This window comes from Peromyscus leucopus, chromosome 8a (genome assembly GCF_004664715.2).
Source record: "Peromyscus leucopus breed LL Stock chromosome 8a, UCI_PerLeu_2.1, whole genome shotgun sequence".
Lineage (NCBI taxonomy): Eukaryota > Metazoa > Chordata > Mammalia > Rodentia > Cricetidae > Peromyscus > Peromyscus leucopus.
The window spans coordinates 34184190-34204976 of record NC_051085.1 but is presented as its reverse complement, the minus strand read 5'-3'; the positions used below and the strand labels follow the sequence as shown (position 1 = coordinate 34204976).

At 41.5% G+C, this 20787-nt stretch overlaps 1 protein-coding gene across 11 annotated transcripts in view; it reads left to right on the top strand.

Annotated features, from left to right (window-relative positions):
• Nucleotides 1-20545, top strand: part of Utrn (utrophin) — a 514855-nt gene extending 494310 nt beyond the window's left edge. For all 11 annotated transcript variants that reach the window (XM_028861232.2, XM_028861242.2, XM_028861237.2 and 8 more), the window contains 6 exons: nt 4573-4731; nt 5094-5334; nt 8444-8552; nt 9996-10088; nt 15521-15543; nt 18516-20545. In XM_028861232.2, the coding sequence (XP_028717065.1) occupies nt 4573-4731; nt 5094-5334; nt 8444-8552; nt 9996-10088; nt 15521-15543; nt 18516-18524 (634 nt within the window). In that variant the 3' untranslated portion in view covers nt 18525-20545. The remainder of the gene's footprint in view (nt 1-4572; nt 4732-5093; nt 5335-8443; nt 8553-9995; nt 10089-15520; nt 15544-18515) is intronic.
• The last annotated feature ends 242 nt before the right edge of the window (nt 20546-20787 follow it).

The window sequence follows — 20787 nt, the reverse complement described above, 5'->3', positions numbered from 1 at the left end:
ATTTTGCTAGTGTTATGAATAGTAATGTAAATGTCTGGTAAGCAGATGCTCTTAGGTGACCCCTGTGAAAAGGTCATTAGACCCTCAAAGGGGTTGTGACCCATATGTTGAGTACTACTGCTAAGCAAACTGATAAAGAATGTCTCCCTCATGTGTATTTTATGGTTCATTTGTCATTAAGCTTATACATGGATGCTCTTGTGAAATTTTTCAATTTTAAACACCAAAGTTTGGCATCTTAGTACTTAACCTTCATACAGTCATGACTTAAGCATCATTATTCAGGTGTTATGAACCAGAAACCATTTCCAGCTCAAGATAGCAAAGTGTTTGCTCTGTTCTTTCATATGTAACCTACTAGTAGGTATTTCCTCTAAAGTAATTAAGTATCTTAAGTAACTCTTAAATCAGCCTAATTCTCACCAGTGTTGAAAGTAGCAGGGAATTAAATGGAAAAAAAAAAGTTAAGATAAAAGTCTAACTTCCTTAACGTATCTATTTTTGTATGTGAACAGAGTACAGGCAATGTTCAAATTGAATATATACACTGTCTTCAAATTAAAATAAACACTGTTTTAAATTTTATCACTGATGTTTCAGAACAGAGAAGATAACTGGATGATTAGCAGCTGAACAGATTTAATATGCTGCCATTTGATGTGATGATTCATTCAACAGATGTTTATTTTAGTCCTAGAGTATAAACATACAGTAAAATGATGGAGCCACTTGTGAGAGGCAGTTATTTGTAGGCTATTTGGTAGAGCCCTACTCAAGTTGGTATGCCCTCACATGTATGTGCAATTACAATTAAATTAAAATATTATTAAGAGACAGTGCTCAGAACCCCCAGCCCTGTTTTTTGTTGTTATTTTGTTTTTGTTTTTTATTGTTTGTTTTCTTTTTTCCTTTGTTGTTGTTGTTGTTTTTTGGACAGGATTTTACTATGTGGCACATGCTGGCCTCAAATGTCCAACCTTCTACCTCACCCTATGAAGTGTTCTTGATAACAGGCATGTGGCACCACCTTTACGTAATTGTACTGTCCTTGCTGCCCTGGAATTATGTTTAGGCAGGTGACATGCAGCTGTGTGTCTTCTCCAAACTTTGTTGGAACGGTGAGCTAACAGTTGCCCACGGTGAAAGCCCTTCAGCCACAGAGCTAGGAAAGACCATGGTCAATGCTTTCTTTTGTTTGTTTGTTTGTTTGATTGATTGATTGTTGTACCTCCAGCAACAGCCAACATGCCTGTACTTTGAGTTGGCTTTGATCCCTCAAATTTGATCAAGGAAACAATTCCCTGTCCTCTCCCCATGCATTCCCCTCCATGAAATCTTTCATTGTTTATTGCACTCTCTTGTATCGTAGGGTACTAATTTCTTAGCCTGGACTACGTACCAGTTTCCCAGCTTTAGTCCCTACATACATCCAGTCTAAAGCACTCCTTATTTTTTCCCAAAGCCTGACTCTGGATGATTTAGTGCAGCATTGATTTTAAGGCTACCAAGCACCTTTGTACGAAGAGTTGATCATACAAATGTAGGAAAAGTTGATCATAAACAACAGAAGGGACAGGACTCAGGACAGCCCTAGGGACCCTTAGGCCACAGTTCCTGAGGCCTTTGCCAGATTCTCACTCCATCTACTTTGTGCCATTGGGTGGATTGAAGTGGGAGCTTGGTTGTGGTTTACATTGGAATTACTGTTTCTGAGTCTAAAACCCAGAAAAGACCATTGGTTTTAAAAGGCCATCAAGAGAATCACAGTTCTTTCATCATGTGATAGGTACTAATTTTGTATGTAGATACTATTTACTATGTGCAAAAAATACAGTATAATTACATTCCACTTAACGATACTTCTTGGTGCAGGCCTACATTTAAAAAATACTTTCTATTTCAGCGTGGTACATACTATTGATACTTAATGACCCTAATCTGGTGTATGATGTAGCATCTACATAATGAGGGTGCTTTTGGTTTTTATTATTGCAATTAAAGACTAGAATGTATCTATTTTTTGAATTTAACCTTTATGACTAATAATCTATGAAAAACATTTAAGGCCCAAATTATAGGCTACACATAAATTATTTCTATTTTTTTTTTTAATTTTTGTAGAGATGGTTTAAATTCTCTTCCAGATACCATAACAAACAATGTACTGTTAGTGGCCATGATAATCATAACAACACGCTGTAAACACCATCCAATTCATAAAAGAGGAAAACTTACGTAAATGTCGACAACAAAATGCTTCCCAAATAGAATTTCAAGGGATTTCTCAGTGCCCAACTTTAAAAAATATTTATTACCTCTGTGGGTGTGTGTGTGTGTGTGTGTGTGTGTGTGTGTGTGTGTGTGTGTGTGTGTGTGTGTGTACATACGCCATGAAAGTCAGAGGACAACTTACGGGAGTCAGTTCTCTCCTTCCATCTGCTGGGTCCTGGAGATCAAACTCAGGTCATCTGGCTTAGAGCAAACACTTTTACCTGCTGCATCGTCTTGCTGGGCCTCCCTGCCAGATTTCTGTTTGATTTCTCTGTGTGGGTAGCCTAGGAGTTCTGTCAGCTCTGCAGGGATGGTGTACCCGTTTTTCTGTTCTCCAGGAGATTTTATAAAGGCTCCTTTTGTTCCCCCAGGGACCTTGCATTTACTAACAGTGAAAAGATGATACCATAGCCAACACCACCTCTTATGCCATCTACCTGTTGATTTGTTCACTCTACCTGTGTTGTAAATAGCCCATCAACAGCCCTGGTCAAAGGCATTTAATAGGAAGAGGGAGGTCAAGTTAAGCACTTAAGCTTAGCCAAAGTCTATAGCTTTTATTTTTAATACACACATGTATGTATATACATATTAATATGTATGAGTATATACAGTGAGAGTCTATAGTCAGTCTCTCTCTGGGGGGTTGGAGAAGAGAAAGGGAAGCTACATGCAGGAAGGAGTCACTGGAGCTCTGTTCTGGTACTTAGGCAAGCATAATACCCAGTTTTCTCTTTGGCTTCATTGTGTCTCTGATCTCTGTGCCGGAGCAAACCTTCTCCAAGAACACACTAAATTATAGATGCAATTTCAGACCCCTGATTGCCAGAGCAAAGGTGTGAGACGCCAACGATGGATTTTGTGTCACGCACAAGAATCAGAGTGCTCTCCCAGTATCCGGTACGAGATACTAACCTGTACGAGAACAGAGAGCAGAGTAATCTCAAGGCCCAGGTGAAACAGTGAAAGATCCAGGACTACTGGGTTCTCCTTGGCTGTTTTAGGATATGCTCTGGTCCAGGGCAGCAGACGAGGATGCTGAGAGATCCCTGGGCCACACAGCTTACACTGACCGTTCAGCCATAGGACAGTTCCATTTTAAACTCTGGTGGCCGTATCACTTACATCTTATTTTCCTGAGGCCTTATCCTGTATCTCCACTGCTGGTCAGAAACTATCAAAATGGGCCAGGTCCAGTGTGCCAGAGGGCTCTGTAATCTCATGAGCCAGATGTGGCAGTCACACCTTCCTGAGGACATCCAACTAGATCTACCTGGAAAAGAAAGAAAAGATATTCCCGGCAGACTGGCTTTGTCTCCTTCATCTATCTACCCTACTGTTGATGTGTCTATTTCAGTGACAGATCATTAGATGAGGAACCTCACTGAATTAAATGCAATTAATGATTTAGTGCAGAATAAGGGTCCTAAAAATTACTTGTGATTGTACCAGGTAAAATATCTATTGCTATTTTTATAAATATGTACAACTGTACCTATGCTGTTAATTAAATAAAAATGTAAGTTAAATATCCTTTGGATTATCAAACATGGCAAAATTGGTCACAACCAAATCTAAAGATCGGTTGTTCTTGGCTCAGTGATCTTTTAATCTACTATTTTGGTAGTCATCGAGTGATATGTTTGCCTATAACATCTTAAACTTTTATATTAGCTGCTTCTAGGCATGTCCAAATTTTGAACATTGTAACATTATGTTGTTATCTACAAATATGTTGGACCACATCCCAAGCTAATTCTGGGCTGCATGCAGCCTGTGACCATAAGGTGGGAAACATCCAGTTAAGCCTATTTATAGCAACTTGTTACTCTTATTTAGAGGAACTTCTGTGCCTTATTTTATTTTCTCTGTAGAGTGGAATGACTCTTTGGGGATTGTGAGAATCACAGATTGTGACACTCGTGTTTTGAGATGTTGAGTTTATCATATACAAGCCCTGAATATTCAGCCTGAGTTTTCTTTTTCTTTCTTTTTTTTTTTTGGTTTTTTGAGACAGGGTTTCTTTGTGTAGTTTGGAGCCTGTCCTAGAGCTCACTCTACAGATCAGGCTGGCCTCAAGTCACAGAGATCCGCCTGACTCTGCCTCCCGAGTGCCGGATTAAATGTGTGCGCCACTACCACCCAGCCAGCCTGAGTTTTCAAAGGACTATCATGGAGACACAGAGTTTCAAGACAGCCTGGTCCAGCCCCCAGTCCCAGCATCACTGTTGTTACTTCTTATGTGCTCAGAGACCTCACCTCTCAAATATGAACCGCTGTCCATCTTCTTTGTCTCCCTAGGGAGGACGAGCATGCCCTCATCCAGCAGTACTGCCAGACACTGGGCGGGGAGTCTCCCGTGAGCCAGCCACAGAGTCCAGCTCAGATCTTGAAGTCCGTGGAGAGGGAAGAGCGCGGGGAACTAGAGCGGATCATTGCTGACTTGGAGGAAGAACAAAGGTGTGCTAGACCCAGCCAAAGAAAATACACCGCTCTCTCCCTCCTGGGAAGGCCAACAGCCCCTCCCTGCCCTCTTTTTAGAGCTGTGTCAAAGACATCACAATGAGGTCGAGGTTTGGATATTAGCTGGCTGGGATGTGAGTGGAGCCTGCTGTAGCTGAGTTTTCTTGATGGAGCCTGGAAGCACTCTTTCTTGAAAGCCATTTTCTTCCTCCTCCCTCTTCCTGTTAGTAAATGTTTCTCCATAGGACAAAGTTAAGTAGTACAAGCTAAATTTGGAGTTCCTAGACAGTTTGGGAGAGAAGAGGATGGACCTCATAATAATTCTGTTGTTTTGTTTTGTTTTTCCTTGTCTGGATTAGGAATCTGCAGGTGGAATATGAGCAGCTGAAGGATCAGCACCTGAGAAGGGGATTCCCTGTGGGCTCGCCTCCAGAGTCCATCGTATCGCCTCACCACACATCCGAGGACTCAGAACTTATTGCGGAGGCCAAACTCCTTCGGCAGCACAAAGGGCGGCTGGAAGCAAGGATGCAGATTTTGGAAGATCACAATAAACAGCTGGAGTCTCAGCTGCACCGCCTCAGACAGCTTCTGGAGCAGGTAGGGATGCGGAGTCCTGTGTAGTACCTCTACACAGCACCTCCCAGAAGCCTGGGTCTGGCCATGGTAGCTGTTAGGATATCCACCTTCAATTCTTCACTGCCACAGTTAATTCAGTGTTTACTGGCTCAGAAATCCCTGTTCATGTGTACAAATGTAATCTTCACCAATACAAACATGTGTTTTCCCATCGGATTGTAGAATTTCTTCTTCTTCTTTTGTGCTGAAATCTCAGCTTGGAATATTTTAATTTAAAAGAAAAATCCCGGGGTACACATGAACCTGCATATGGAAAGCATCCATGGAGATTGGGGACAGCAAGTGACCTAAAATCTTCCATCTAACTCTTTCTTCCAGTGAACCAGGAGTGAGCGGATACCTAAAAAATCACCCAAGGAACATACAGCTAGGAATTTGCTATTGCCATTTCCTCACACCGGGGGAGGGTTCCATAGCAGTGGCCTGCAAACTTTCTCGACAATAAGATGTACAATTTATGTTGAGAGGAAAACTGTTTATGCTGAATCCAAAATAATGCAGGCCTTTTTTTTTTTTTTTTTTTTTTTTTTTTTTGGTTTTTCGAGACAGGGTTTCTCTGTGTAGCTTTGCGCCTTTTCCCGGAACTTACTTGGTAGCCCAGGCTGGCCTCGAACTCACAGAGATCCGCCTGGCTCTGCCTCCCGAGTGCTGGGATTAAAGGCGTGTGCCACCACTGCCCGGCAATAATGCAGGCCTTTCACAGAGATGGCACCTCTTACCCTGTGTTCCCTATTTTTCCTTTTCTCCTTCCCTTTTCTCTTTCCCTGCTTTTTCCTTCCCCCTCCCCCTCCCCCTCCCCTTCCTTTTCTCTTGCTTTTATTTCTTGATATTGATCAGACACTGATACACTCCTTTTACAGTTCAGCACTGACTAATAACTTACAACTGTGAAAAACCGCTGTTCTTTGGTTTACAAAGGAAGCGTAGGATGCAGCGTCTGCCTGTCTGCTCCTAGCAGTCCTGTGAGAAAAGACAGCATAGCGAAGACATGGCAGGGTCCATGGCTTGACTGGCTTAGCGTGAGGAGGAGAGTCAGTCAGCTCACAGAACTAGCAGTGAGGAAGGCTCTGCCGTAGACGCCTGTAGGGCCGAATCCCCGCAAAGGATTTCCTGACGGGCACCAGCATCGAATCACAGTTGACCTTTCCCTCCAGCCTGTGTGCTGTAGCATCCGGTGACATCCTCACGGAGATGCCTTTTTTTTTTCCCCCACCAGTGATGTATTGCATCAAAGCAAAAGCAGCCTTTCTCCAGGGGATTGGCTTGCCTTCGAGAAAGCCGTCTTGACACAGCTGCCGTCAGGGTCTTTGTATCCTGTCGGGATCCTTGAGAGCATTATGATTTGTGCATTACCTACGTCGTGAGCCGGAGACCTCTCTCCTTCCTTTGGCCGTTTCCTCTTCTCTCTGCCCGTCATTGTAGAGTTTCCTTGACATGGCTGTGCGAGTCATTTTCCTAAAAGCCTGGAAATTCTGTATATTTAGAAAATAGTGGTTTCCTAAGTGAATCCAGACTTGGCTTTCTGTTAAGACCTCGGATTGTCTGCTTGAGCCTAACCTTGATGTCACATACACTGGAGGCAGGGAGGACATGTAGAGTGAGTTTGAACTTCCTGAGCAGTGCCTCAATAGAGGATAAATTTCCTTGTGTGAGCAATTAGAGCAGTGGTTCTCAACCTGTGGGTCACGACCCCTTTGTTTGTGTATGTGGTGGGGGGAGGGGTTCGAGTGATCCTTTCATGGGGGTTGCCTATAAGATATCCTCTATGTCGAATATTTACATTATGATTCATAACAGCAGCAAAATTACAGTTATGAAGTAGCAGCAAAAATAATTGTGGTGTTTGGGGTCAGCACGACCTGAGGAACTGTATCAAAGGGTGGTAGCATTAGGAAGGTTGAGAACCACTGGCTTAGAGCATCAAATGTTAATGTACACACCTTAGTGTCTACCTGGAACCATCCCAGGAGCTTGCTTGCAGCCTTTGCTCAGCGGCAGCTTGATGATGCTCTTAGGAAGCAAGAAGAGGCTGCTGGGCTCATTCTAACCTCACCCCGCTCCCTCCATCCTATTAGACCCAGCGCCTAATGGCTCCTGGGCTTCCAGACTTACACGGTAATGCTTTTGGAACTAGCTGATAGCCAAGCGGCTCAGACTATCGCAGTCTGTGATGCTCTTATCTCTTTGTAACGATTTAGCCTAAGTGCCAGAAGTAGATGGGAAATGTAACTCAATGTGAACAGGGGAAACTACCAGACTTCAACTCATAGAGATTTAATGGAGAATCTGCATTAAGAAGTAACTTCTACATCCCCATACTCTAGATCTGACTTCCTATTTTGACTATGTACTTCTCAGCACACCCATCACCAGTTCAAAAGATACACACAGCAGCTCGTATGAAGGGTTTGCCCTGCGTCAGGCTGTGAAAATGGCTTTAGAAAGACTCATTCATCATTCTCCTGACAGAATTCTATGACGTGGCTATGGCCAGTTAGTAAAGCTTTTAGCACAGCTTCCCCTTGACTCTTGAGTGCACACCAAGTTAACACTAAAACAGTTCATACACCGAAAACCTGTGACACAGAAGGTTCTGTGGTTTGCCTCGAACTATACCGCTCCTGAGCCGCACAGCCGGAATCCGGTTTCAACCTGCTGAATACAAAACCACTCTGATGAACACGCTCTCCACATCACCTCGGAAGGGAGCAATTTTGAAAGTTACAACGTTTGCCATTTTAGAATCCCAGTGCTAGTTTCCGAAAAGACAAACCCGACCTACTTCTTCTAAGTTCACTAGGTTGATATAAAAATAATGCGGAATTTGGAAGATGGAGATAGCAGAAATAAATCCCGCAGCTTCACCCAGTGAGTCCTTCAGAGGACAAAGATGGTGGAAAGGGCGTGTGGTACTCATGCTCCCACGCAGCCAGTGCTGAAATGCATCCGAAGGCACCCAAAAACAAGCGCTTCTTTAGGCTCTTCTGCCCATGGTGGGGGCGGGGGAGGAAGCCCCATTCCTTCTAGGTTCTGTGAAACTTTCTTCCTCTAACTTCCCGTGTGGTTTCAGCCTGACTCTGACTCCCGCATCAACGGTGTCTCCCCCTGGGCTTCGCCTCAGCATTCTGCATTGAGCTACTCCCTGGACCCCGACCCAGGCCCACAGTTCCACCAGGCAGGTGGGTGTCTCCGAAGCAAAGCCGCTGCGTGCGGTCTGCTTGGGATTCAGCTATCTTTTCTGTTTTTCAGTTTGTCAGCATTCTTACATCTGGGTGCTTTAAGCATGAAAACATTATTCTCTCTAGTCTGCAATGAATGCAGAGCCATCTGAATAATATCAAAAAAAAAAACACTTTAGTTACGAGGTGCTTGTTTGTAAAATGTGTAGGAGTGGATTCAATTTTGGTGAATGATGAAAAGTGCTCTTTTCATTTGAAATAAGCAAGAAATTAATGTTTTCTGCTTTGAGAATAGTCTGTGGTGTGTGTGTGTGTGTGTGTGTGTGTGTGTGTGTGTGTGTGTGTGTACTATATGTACATGTATGTGTGAAGGTGCTCCCAGAGGCCAGAGGAGGACATCAGTGTCCAGCTCTCAGTCTCCACTTTATTCTTTGAGACAGGGTCTCTCACTAAACCTAGAGCCAGGGTGACCAGCAAGCCCCATCAATCTCTCTGTCTCAGCTCACCTCACCCCCTCATCACTAGGGGTTACAAGCACACATGATCACAGCCAGCTTTTGAGGTGGACTCTGGCATCCAAACTCAGGTCTTCATGCCCATGCAACAAGCAGTCTTACCTTCTGCGCCATCTCTTCAGGCCCCGGGAACGATCATTTACAATATATTATTTCTCTGCGATCTTTACAGTTGTGCACATTCCAAACCTAATGCTGAAGAACATCACCAAACATGGTTTTCTCTACTTTATCCCTCTCCGTCTCAGTGGACCTGGCTTTGCTCACCCTCTGAGGCAGAAGTGCCGCCAACACCATCAGCCACAAATGGGCACCTCTCCCTGACAATTATGGCGTTAAAAACACTATTGTGGTTTCAGTCCTAGAATAAAATACATATCAAAGCACAAAGAACTATAGAACATAGATATGTTTTACATCAAGATAAAAATAGCCTGTGATAAAGGCTCCCAAATAAAAATGAAAGAAGAAAGAAATTGGTAGAATATTTTTATGTGCAAAGTAATGGATTTTCAACTAACACATTGGCATCAAATCCACTGTTCCTTATTTTGCAGTTTTATGCTTTCTCTTGGTATATAAATTTGTCCACACACACATAGAATACATTTTTTAACTATATAAAAGTCTATTGCTGGGGCTGAGGATATACCTCAATGGTAGAGTACCTCCTAGCTTTTACAAAGACCTGGCTACAGACCCCTGTGTGTCTCCTCTCTATACTATGTGTGCATATGTGTTATATTACACCTGTCCAATGAATACAGATGTCTCTCCTAATTCCCTCTAAAATTGTTCTTTTCAATGAGAATTCATATCCCATTAATATTTTGAGGGCTGATTGCAGTATTATTACCTGCATGGGGTTCTTTGGTAGAAGGATGCACAATAATTTCAAGCTCCCTGCTTTTTCTGTCTTCCGTCACAGCATCTGAGGACCTGCTGGCCCCGCCTCATGACACCAGCACGGACCTCACAGAGGTGATGGAGCAGATCAACAGCACGTTTCCCTCTTGCAGCTGTGAGTAGGAATGACTGTGACACTACCACAGGGTGTCTGTCCTGTGTCCTTTCTCTTTCTCCTCACATAATACTCTGTCTTCTTTGGTATGATAACAAAAGCCAGTGGTAGGAGCAAGATGGCAGGCTGTTCTGAAATGATACAGGCATATACAATGGCAAAGAAAATGGAGCCCCACAGAGACGTCAGACAGATCATGAGATGCAATGAGTGTATGATCTCGCTCTTGGAGATTTTCCCACATGGCTTGTAAGTGACTAAATAAAGTCCAATAGAACAATGCCTGCTTTTAGGACAAAACTTCCCGTAAGTGCAGGCTGTAAGAAACTTGTGCAACTTCAAAGAAGAACATTGAGTGGCATGCCAAGGTAGGATGAAAATAGCCTTTCTAAGGTAACTCCCTAACTTCCCTGAGACATATCATCAGATGTCTTCATAGTCAGGTTCAGAAAGAAATTATTTCTGGCTTCCCCTCCCCTTTGGAAGGGGGATTTTTTTTTTCCAGAAAATAAAATAATCATCGTGTAAAAGCCAAACAATTCACAGGGTCATAGATTATGAGTCTGAATTCTCCATATGAACAGCCAAGAACCAGAAAGTCGCCCAATGAGAGCACTCCAAATCCCAGGGGCAATTACATAATGATTTTAATCAATTGAGTTTTTTAAGTGGTTTCTCTCTGGCCTCTTGCCACCTTGCAGACTCTGCTGGGCTATCACCTTAGAGACCTCCGTGGTCTCTCAGTTCAACAATGATCTGCTTGTGTCCATAGCCACACCACTTTAATGTTTCAAATACTTTTAAATATCATTAACGTGTCATTTATAATTCAGGGGTGAATCCTCTCAAACTAATGTTAAAGCCGGCCAGTCAGTAAACTAAGATTTTTGTATAAATCTCAGGCTTTCATTTCACTGTTTATTTCAGCTCCATAGAAAATTCCATCCTAAGTGAGAAAAAAAATATCAGTTGTTGGTACTATAGATGAACATGTTAAATCTGTTATATTAATTGTAGTTCAAGGTTGAATTTCTGAATTAAAATTTCTGAAAATGATTACCTTTTCGCTCTGCTTCCACCTAAATGCATTCATCATTTAAAAACAACTTCTGTAAATTGAATTCTGTTTAGAAGTTTTTATTTAAATGTCATGCTGGACCTTTTCAATCTAAAAATCTGTTGGCAGTGAAGTCAGAGTAGGAAATATGCTAAAATCTATGCTTTGTAATAAATACAAAATGTATAATTTCTGTATTGAAAACGTTGTGCCACAAGTGCAGGATTTTTATTTTTCAAGTTTCTTTTTCTAAAGCACTTTTAAATCTTTCCCAAAGCATATTCTAATCTGTATATTTGATTTTAAAAAATGTTCATCTATGCCTTAAGACAGACTATAATGAAAAATAAAAAAAAAATTATAACTGTAGAATAACATTGAATCTTCAGAAGTAAATGTTGCTGCCTTATGCCCCGACCCCTGATGCAAATATGTAATTACCATTGTTTGGGGACAAGATGAGATGTTCACAGTGATTGGTTCCTGAGATGAGGTTTAGTCTCTATGGAGACCACACTGCAGAGGGTAAACCCTTCCCCTGCCTTGGGCTGTCTTTACCTATGAAATCATCTTATCTGTGACATCATCCTCAATGTTCACAGGGTAATTTATAGAGGCTTGCAATTCTTTCAGAAGAAACTGTTGGTATTCTCCTTAAGTCTACATCCAACAGTGTTTATAATGTTGAAATTTTCTGTGGATGAGCACTCTTAGTCATGTGTGCTATTATGAAGAATTCAACTACCTCTTAAGTAAGAAATGGTACATGGTATATTTTAGAATCCTGTGGAATTTACATGCTATTTGTTTTACTTCTGAAAATGGCACTGTTTGCTCTTTTTCATTACTTATATTCATTTTTTTGGATGACATAAAAAATCTCCAAGATAGGGAATGCTTTCTGTTTTGTTTGAAAAAGGGCTTCATTGCCTCATTTATAAAATTGACACATATCTCAGAATTCTGCCGAAAATTATTAAATCATTTCAAATCGGTACAGAGTCAATTAGTGCATGGCATAGACCTGGTACCTAATGCACACTTCCAGACCATGTAGTCAGTGGTTTGCTGGGATGATAATGTTTCTAGCTGGAGAGGTTTAATGACTGAAAATTTCCCAGTAGCACTTAAGAAGGTTTTGCAGGATTCATTAGTTTTAATGCTTCTTTGAAATTGCTCAGTTAGCAAATATTTTATTAAGGCTCTACAATTCCCAAAGCTTATTGACCACCTTTGGAAGTTTATCTAAATAAATAGGATTGGCACCCTCTCAATGCCAAAATGATCTCCTGAGTTTCTGTAACTAAGGAGAACTTTCAATTTGCTTGTAGCCAGTGTGTGATCTGCATGTTAATGTTGACTTTTGATCCTTTGTGGATTAAAAAATTTGCATGGCTACAAATGAATTTCCACTCGTGGCAATTTTGGAATTAAAATGAGAGTCTGTATTTATAAATCCTAATTGCATGAATTGCCAACTTTAGCAGATTTTTTAAAACCATGTCTGCATGGTGTTGTGTATAAGACTTTAAAATTCTTGCATTTTAAATTAATATTGCAGTTGGCCCTGAGGGCATCTTTGAATTGTGCTCTTTTAAAATGGCATTGCATCTCAGCACAACAAGGCAGGCATCACCATCTCATCCTGACTAGGAATTAGTGAAATTAGTGAATGGAATTTAATTTGTGCTGACAATTAGCCAGTCACGTAGTAATTCTACTTAAGACTATAATCATTTCTTTCTTAGCATAATATAGTTTTCTTATGTTGTTTAAATGTATGGAATATTTATAGTGAGTTGAGTAATTTTTTGCTGCTGGAACCAATGCTTTTAGAATTATTATTAACCTATAGGCATATTTCCCCCGTGACCTGACTGCATGTGTCAAGCTTGAATGACATCTATCAAAAACTCAAAACTTACAAAAGTGCAATGATTTCCTAATTTTCTTTAATATATATGTGTGTGTGTGTGTGTGTGTGTGTGTGTGTGTGTATACATATATATATGTGTATATATATATATATATATATATATACATACATACATACAGTTTGTTCAGGGGATCTCCTACAGCCTTTTATTTGATTAAGAGAGATAGGAAGGCAAAAGGATTAGACTTCTGTCAAGGGTTTGACTATTATATATTCATTATTTAAGAGACAAGCATAACTGTCTTTCAGATGGAATGTATATGTAACCTGTCCTTACTAGCAATTCAATTCAGCTACCCTGGGGTAAAGCTCACATGCTTATACAGGTTCACTCTTTTTTTTTTTTTCTCTCTATCTCTCTGATGGAACATACCTTTAGGACTGGGCTTGTTTAGCCTAGTTCTTCTCCCAAATCCTAGGTAGGGCTCACATTTTCCTTCCTGCTCTCACAGGGAGGTGCCCCTCTCGCCTCCTCTTTTTTCCTCACGATGACCTAGAGTGGGCCACTGATGTCTTTTCTTCCTCAAAACAAAAACAAACAAACAAAAACAGGAAAATGAGAGAAGGAAAACATGCGACATGATTAGAGACATTCCCCATTTGGCCAAGAATAGATACTGCCATCATCAGAGAGCAAATCTCCTTTTTTTTTCCCCTATGCTGTGTCTGATTCTGCCGTGAAAGCGTCAGATATTGGCAAGCTTAGAGGACATAGTCAATGGCCTTAGATGACATAGTCAATGGCCTGTAAAACGCAACTGTGAATAGCAAGACTTTAGTTACTGTTCAGGAAAGAAAAATGGGTCCTGAGTCATGTCTCTGGCATTGGAAGGAGGTAAACATCCTACCCAGAAGGCTGTAGGAATCCTAAACTTTCTAAGGTTACTGTGTGGGCATTAAGGACAATATACCACTTCTCCCTCTTGTAGGGGACAGTCACCCAGATTTCTGCAGGAAGAGCTACTTATTCCGAGATTTTTTTTAAAGGATTTATTTGTTCTTATTTTATGTGCAAGAGTGTTTTGCTTGCCTGTATGTCTGTACCATGTATATGTAGTGCCAATGGAGGCTAAAAGGAGTCAGATCCTCAGAACTGGAGACATAGACTGCATTGGGTTGCAATATGGGTGCTAGCAGCCAGTGCTCTTGACTGCTGAGCCAAGCATCTCTCCAGCCCTGGGATCTTTGAAAATAGTATAAAGCAGCAGTTCTCAACCTGTGAGCTGAGATCCCTTTGGGGGTCGCATATCTTATGTCCTACATATCAGATGTTGGGATTATAGTTCATAGCAGTAGCAAAATTACAGTTATGAAGTAGCAACAAAAGTAATTTTATGGTTGAGGGTCACCACATGAGGAAGTATATTAAAGAGTCCCAGCATTAGGAAAGTTGCGAACTACTGGAAGAACTGTCTAAAATGTGGATGTGGACAGTGGTCTCTTAGGTCATTACTGTTCTCCTTCAGGGGGGCTCTGTCCGGCTCTGTAATCAGCTCTGTCTGCTAGGCTACACTCTGTGTAATCTTGTCTGAATTTCTTTTAATGGAGATCACAAGAACGAGGGACATGAGGATGATCTCAGTGAAAGATAAGGCTGACAATGGAGAGATCCAGAAGATACTCAGAAGTGCTGGCTCTCATTAAGGCCATGACATCAGCTTCTCTGGGGTGGGCTCCATTAGGAAGACACTGAAGGGTGCTCTTAACTGAACCCATGGAAGGCGTTCTTATTGATCCCAATCCAGAAGACTGCTGAAGAACAGATTAGCCCTTTTTTTTTCATTGACGGCAAACGTATAACCACCGTCTTCCCACAACTTCCAGGCAAGAGTGAGCCACAGATGACAGAAAATATATCGCCTTGAAGGACTCTTTTGGTCAGAATTGAATTGTATATTCAGTACAATATATAGGATCTCCTCTGTACTTATTATTCATAAGCCAAAAAATGCATGGCACAGTTTTAAAATGAATTTTTTTCCTTCAGTATTTCTTTTATTTTTATTAACATTTTTTTCTTTATTTTACATACCGACTACAGTTTCTCCTCCCCTCCTCTCCTTCCATCCCCTACCCCCTGACTCCCATCTACCCCCTTTAAGATTTTTTTTTAACAAAACTAAGAGCTTCCTGAATGTTTTAGTGCATATGCTTTTAGAGAGTTAGCATGTGTTTTGTATGTTTTTTTTTTTTTTGGTAGAATGTTTGTATTTTAAATCACATGGACTATGAGACCCTTACTGAGGAGACTAGCTTTGATTAGAGCACTTGACCAGAGGGTTGGCTGGGGAGGCTGGCCCCTACCTCTCGCTGGCACTCCTGTGAGGACAGAGCTGCTCTGTCCCTCTGAGGAGCACTCAGCACGTTTGCATGCACGAGGAGGGGAGCCACAAAGCAACAGTAAAGCCCTCAATTGATTTCTTCTCTCTTCTTTTCCAGCAAATGCCCCCAGCAGGCCACAGGTAAGAGCTAATGGCCCGATTGACTCTACTGTCTCGATTCCGACCCGGAGCAAGCACATTCCCAACTATTGATTTAGTCCTGCTTCATTCTCCATACAAATGAGTAAATCTACTTGATGTTTAAGTGTTACCTGATTCTATACAACAGATTGTTGTTGCTCTGAAGGTGTCAGGCAGGGAAGTGGGGTTCCCAAGCCAGATTCTGCCAGGTACCCAAAGTCAGACGCTGGATCTCTGCTGTCATTCCATGCTATCTACTATGTAAAGCCACTCTGTATAGATTTGACTGACCTTTCACCTCACATGTCTATTTAGGGTCCCTGTCCCAGAACTCTGACTTTAAAGTATGTCTGGTACCACAAGGATAATACCGAGATCAGTACTCCAGTGAAGGGGGAGTTGCATTTTTTTTTCATTAAAAGTATTTATTGAGCTCTTCTAGAAGCTGCAGCCGACTAGCTATCAGTTTTGTTTGATTTCCTAGGGGGAACTATTAGTTACAATATACCACAGGGCCACAGAAAATCTTTGGAGAACATTTTCTTCCATGAATTTATTAGTCTTTTCAAAAACAATGAACATTGTCTCATCTTATTGGCAAGCAGAGCTGGGGTCTTGGCTAGAAGACAAGTATCTGTGAAGCCAACTGGTGACGCAGTAGGGGGAGGTAGCATCTTCTTCTGACGCCTTCTGTTGTCCTGGGAAATTGGAAACAAGGATTATAAAAGGAAGTGAGACAGCAGAAGGTGATTTGGAGGTGTAGAGAGAGACGGGAGGATGTGGTGATGTGCAGAGGAGCAGACACACCCCTACACAGAGTGTGACAGGGTAGCTCCTAAGGACACCCCTTTGTATGCCGGCCATCCCGATGGTTGTGTTGACCTCTGTCCACAATGAAGTTCACGAGCAGAAGCAGCAGAGGTGACTCGTTTTGCATTAACCCATTTTGAAAAGTTGAATGTGTTAAGCCCGTTGAATACAATTATTGAAGAGAAAAGGCAAAGAGGTGGTTTTTAAGGATTGAAACAGAGTCTTGAGTTCAATTGTGAGGGAAGTGAGGACATGTTCTGGGCAAAGATGGAAGAAGGAGAGGCAATGATCTACATCTTAGGCTGTCAGAGGATGGGTGAAGTTACCATCCTCTGCAGAAGTAAGCTGAAGTTAGAGATGGCTACCAGAAGGTGTGATGGCAGAAACTGAAGTATTAGAGGGGCCATAAGCAGAAATAATGGTTGGATTTGGATGTTAGTGTGAATGGCTAAAGAGGGTGGAGGGCAGGGTCCCTGGCAGAGAGACCAGAGTTTTGGCAGATTCATACTCATGGGTGTTAAAATTTTTAAGCTTTACAAACAGCCTCAAATTGGGTGATAGTGAGATATTTGCTCCCTGAGAAATGAATGAGCATGGCTTAAAGGGCTAGTAGATGGCTGCACAGTGGGTTACTGTACTCTGATCATGTGCAACTCCAATAAGCATCTTAGGGAAAAGAGGATGAAGTGAACCCTAAAAGCCCCTGTCCAGCCTGGTAAGAGGCTCATGGTGGTATGAAGCAGCATGGAGGGAAGAGTTATAGGGATCTTACAGGCTATCCAGAGGCTGTGTCTTTAAGAAGAGCTGGATGCTGATCCAAGTCAGTAGTGAAGGAAGTGTTCTGGGATGAATAGAGGGTGTGGGCTTCTTAGGTGATGGGCCATGTGACCCAGAGAGTGAAGAAGGACAGACTGAAGAACTAGTGAGGGCAGGGCATGGCGACACATGTAGGAGTGTGCAGATCTCTATATGGTACAGAGCAGAGGGGGTGGAGGGAGAAACAAGAATCAGGGGCATGTAGCAGAACTGGGAGAAAGGCCAAGGGTTCAGTTCTGATGGCTCCCTGGTGGGGTCGCGGCTGTAGAGATGGAGGTCAGGAAGGGAGAGGGAATCTTCTTGTCAGTCCTCAGACACGTTATGGCACAAGGCACATGACTTGAAGCAGAGAGTGAACTTGGCAACCTTCTACTTTGGTATTAGATTTGATGAAATTGAGCAGATGAGCTATATTGTTCCCTACTATAAAGCAACCTGGTGGGCGCGGTAACTATATAACTTTATAGAGGTCTATGTACAGTGCAAAATGTACAGTGCAGAAGCAAGTTCAATGGCGAATAGGCTTGAAACAAGACTCAACTGACTTTTAGTAGACCTGGAAGTAAAAGAGCCCCTTGGGGACCTTTGCCAGCAACTAATTTATGAATTCCCTCCAATTCCGGGGAATCAGTTACACATCAAGGTCTTCCACAGAATGAGAAGTCAGCGTAGGCAGGGGATCTTTACTAGGAGTCCCCAAAGAGCCCACGTGATTCCACGAGGCATGTCTTTCCTTTAGGTTATTCCATTTGGAGTAATTTGTTAAAAGTGTCTAATTTCTATACTTTTAAAAGTCCAGTTGCTTGCCTTGCCCATGGAAACTGTTATGTCATTTCCATAGATCTTCGAGAATTTTCTGTTAAATGGACTCCTATGTACATCTTGGATTGTAACTCCAGTCTCCTCCTCTCTGGGACAGAGAGGTTGACTTTATCAAAGTGTCCCTCTCTAGGAGTCCTCTTCTAGTTCCCCAGGAAGACTGAGGTGCGGTCTTGGTAGTCTAACACGTACATCATTGTTACCTTCCCCAAGATCTCTCAATTTTTACCAGCCTTGTTTTCCAGCCTGGGCAAGAAAAAAGACATCTGAACACCCTCCCCCACTTTATGTTGATGTTGACTACTCTAATGAAAAGCTGACCATGTGACTTCAGGGTGGAAGGAAAAGTCCTCATCCTAGGGAGCAGAAGTCAGATGGGCAGTAGGGGTCCCCTTTGAACACAACCATATAAAGTTGGGTTAGTTCTGAAAGAAGCCCTATTTTTCCTTGTAGACTTGACAAGTCTTCATTACCCAGACAGCCTTTTGCAAATGCTGTTCTGACCTTGGTGTTTTCCCTTGCCACAGGCAATGTGAAGCACTCATCTAGCCAACCAACACTTCTCGACCTTCAGTATTGCCCTCTTCTGCAAATGCCAATTCCAAGTCCCATTCAACCTGAAGCTCCGTGGCTCCATGACACATGCTGTTGAGCGTTGACTGTGTGTTCTACTGAGGGAGTGAAACACTGATTATCCAAAGAGAAGAGGATATTTTGTTTTTATAATAACATATATTATTGTTTTCTTCTCCCCTTTCTATGCAACTGTAAATTAATGAACACAGAAGTATTTGGGAGGTGGTAATGCATTTGTCACTGATTTGTATAATATATACAGCCGTGGGAAAGTGGGTGGGGGCTTTCTAATGAAACTGTCTTTTTAATAGCCAAGAGAAAAATGGCATAAGAATTAGACCACTTTGCATTATTACATTCCTTCTGCTGTTCATAGTAACCTTGTACAATAACTTCATTTCTTATTTGACTATTTTACCGTTATATTTTTTGGTTATTTATAATTCATCAGCCACACGACCAAATAGATTCTGTGTATTTGTTTCTATGATTTGGCCAAATTAATAAGTTCATATATTTGAAACAAATATGTATGTGGAGTAAGCAGCAGTTCTGGAAATGCTATTTAACTTTAGTTGACATCACCCACTTAAACCTCTAGTAACCACTGGATGACTCCATTTAGAATCCTGTGGACTAATTGGCAAGGCTGCTGGGGTATTTTTCTTCCTGCTTTTTATTCCTTTCTTGTAAGTAGATCTTGATGTCTTTATTTATTTCATCTTGCAGTCTTTCTGATAAAGAAGACTATCTTGTAATAGTTTCAAAGATCATTTTACCAAAGGTTGCCATTTAAGCATATTTTCATTTTGACTCAGAAACAAAAGTTGGTACAACCTCACGTACCTTCTGCCTTGGTTTTCATCATAAGATACACAGTAGACTTTTTTCCCCTTTCCCATTGTGAGACTAGATCACATCATGGTCTCCAGTTCCCTTTAAACAGGATTTAATTGTCATTTTTGTATTTTCAAGTCCCTTGTAAGTTTTGAAAGCCCTGGTTGTTTCACTTATGAAAGCAGACAGACACTTAGTGCCTGTCTCATGGGAAACTTTGGGGCAAATGGACAGATGTCTCATGACCCCTCATGTGACCAGTAGCACATCTGGGAAGGATGTCAATCCAAGCCTGTACCACTGCTTCTCCAGAATGAAACCAATGCTTAGATGATTGTACCCCTGCCTCTACTTCTGAGTACATTCAACTAGATATTTGGTTGTTTTTTCTCTCTCTCTTTCTTTTTTAATTTAACATTTAATTAATTACCAACTGTAGAGAAACCAAAAATAAAAGCAAAGGTAATATGTTTTGATTCAAACATATGTGCTTTTAAAACATCAGGACATGCTAACTTTGGGTTCTCTTTCGCTGGGATCTGGCTGGAAGGAGGCTGAAAGTCAGCAGTTGCTATTCTTTTAGGATTGGTTGGGTGGGTTGGGGGGCAAGGGTATCTATTTGCAGCATAGATATTTTGAGAAGAAGAAAATTGTTTTATATACGAGGAGAGCCATGATCACCTTTCTACCTCAGGACCACCTTCCTTCATCGTGTTGGACATAGCTTTATGTGCCGAAGTGTGCAAAGCCTAGTGCTTCATTCAGGCCATTTCATACCCAAGAAAGCACCTATTTAAACAACGTCAACAAAAAACTCCCTGAACTCAGAAGCCCAGGTTGTAGATTTGGTGTCTTCCTTGTACTTACTTTGACAAGTCGTGTACTCTTTTTTTTTTTGTTTTTGTTTTCCTGCCTGTATTTGTATGCAAAATGAATTCTATCTGCTATTACAGCAAAAGCTACACAAAACACTACATTGTAAGCTTCTGAATAATAAGAGGAAATATATCGCAGTAACCACAATGAGAAATAAGTGTATTGTTCTTTTGAAATACGTGGTAAAGAACTAATCACAGACTGTCATCTAATCTGGTTACATATTGTATTTTTCATCCTGAATAAAAGTAATTTTAACACAAAATGACTCTGCTGTTTGGCTGTGTTCACTGATGGAATCTGGTCTTTGAATGTATATGATGAAAGCAAACTGTAGAGAGGCCTATATTCTGATAAATCTACATATTCTAATCCAGTCTCCTTCCACTCATTATCCCTCTCTTTCCTTTCTCGCACATACATATGTGTATCTATTTCTCAGTTTCCTGTACAGATCAAAATCTTGTTGCTAGGGGAAATGGCTGTTACAAGTATATCCGTGTAGCTTAT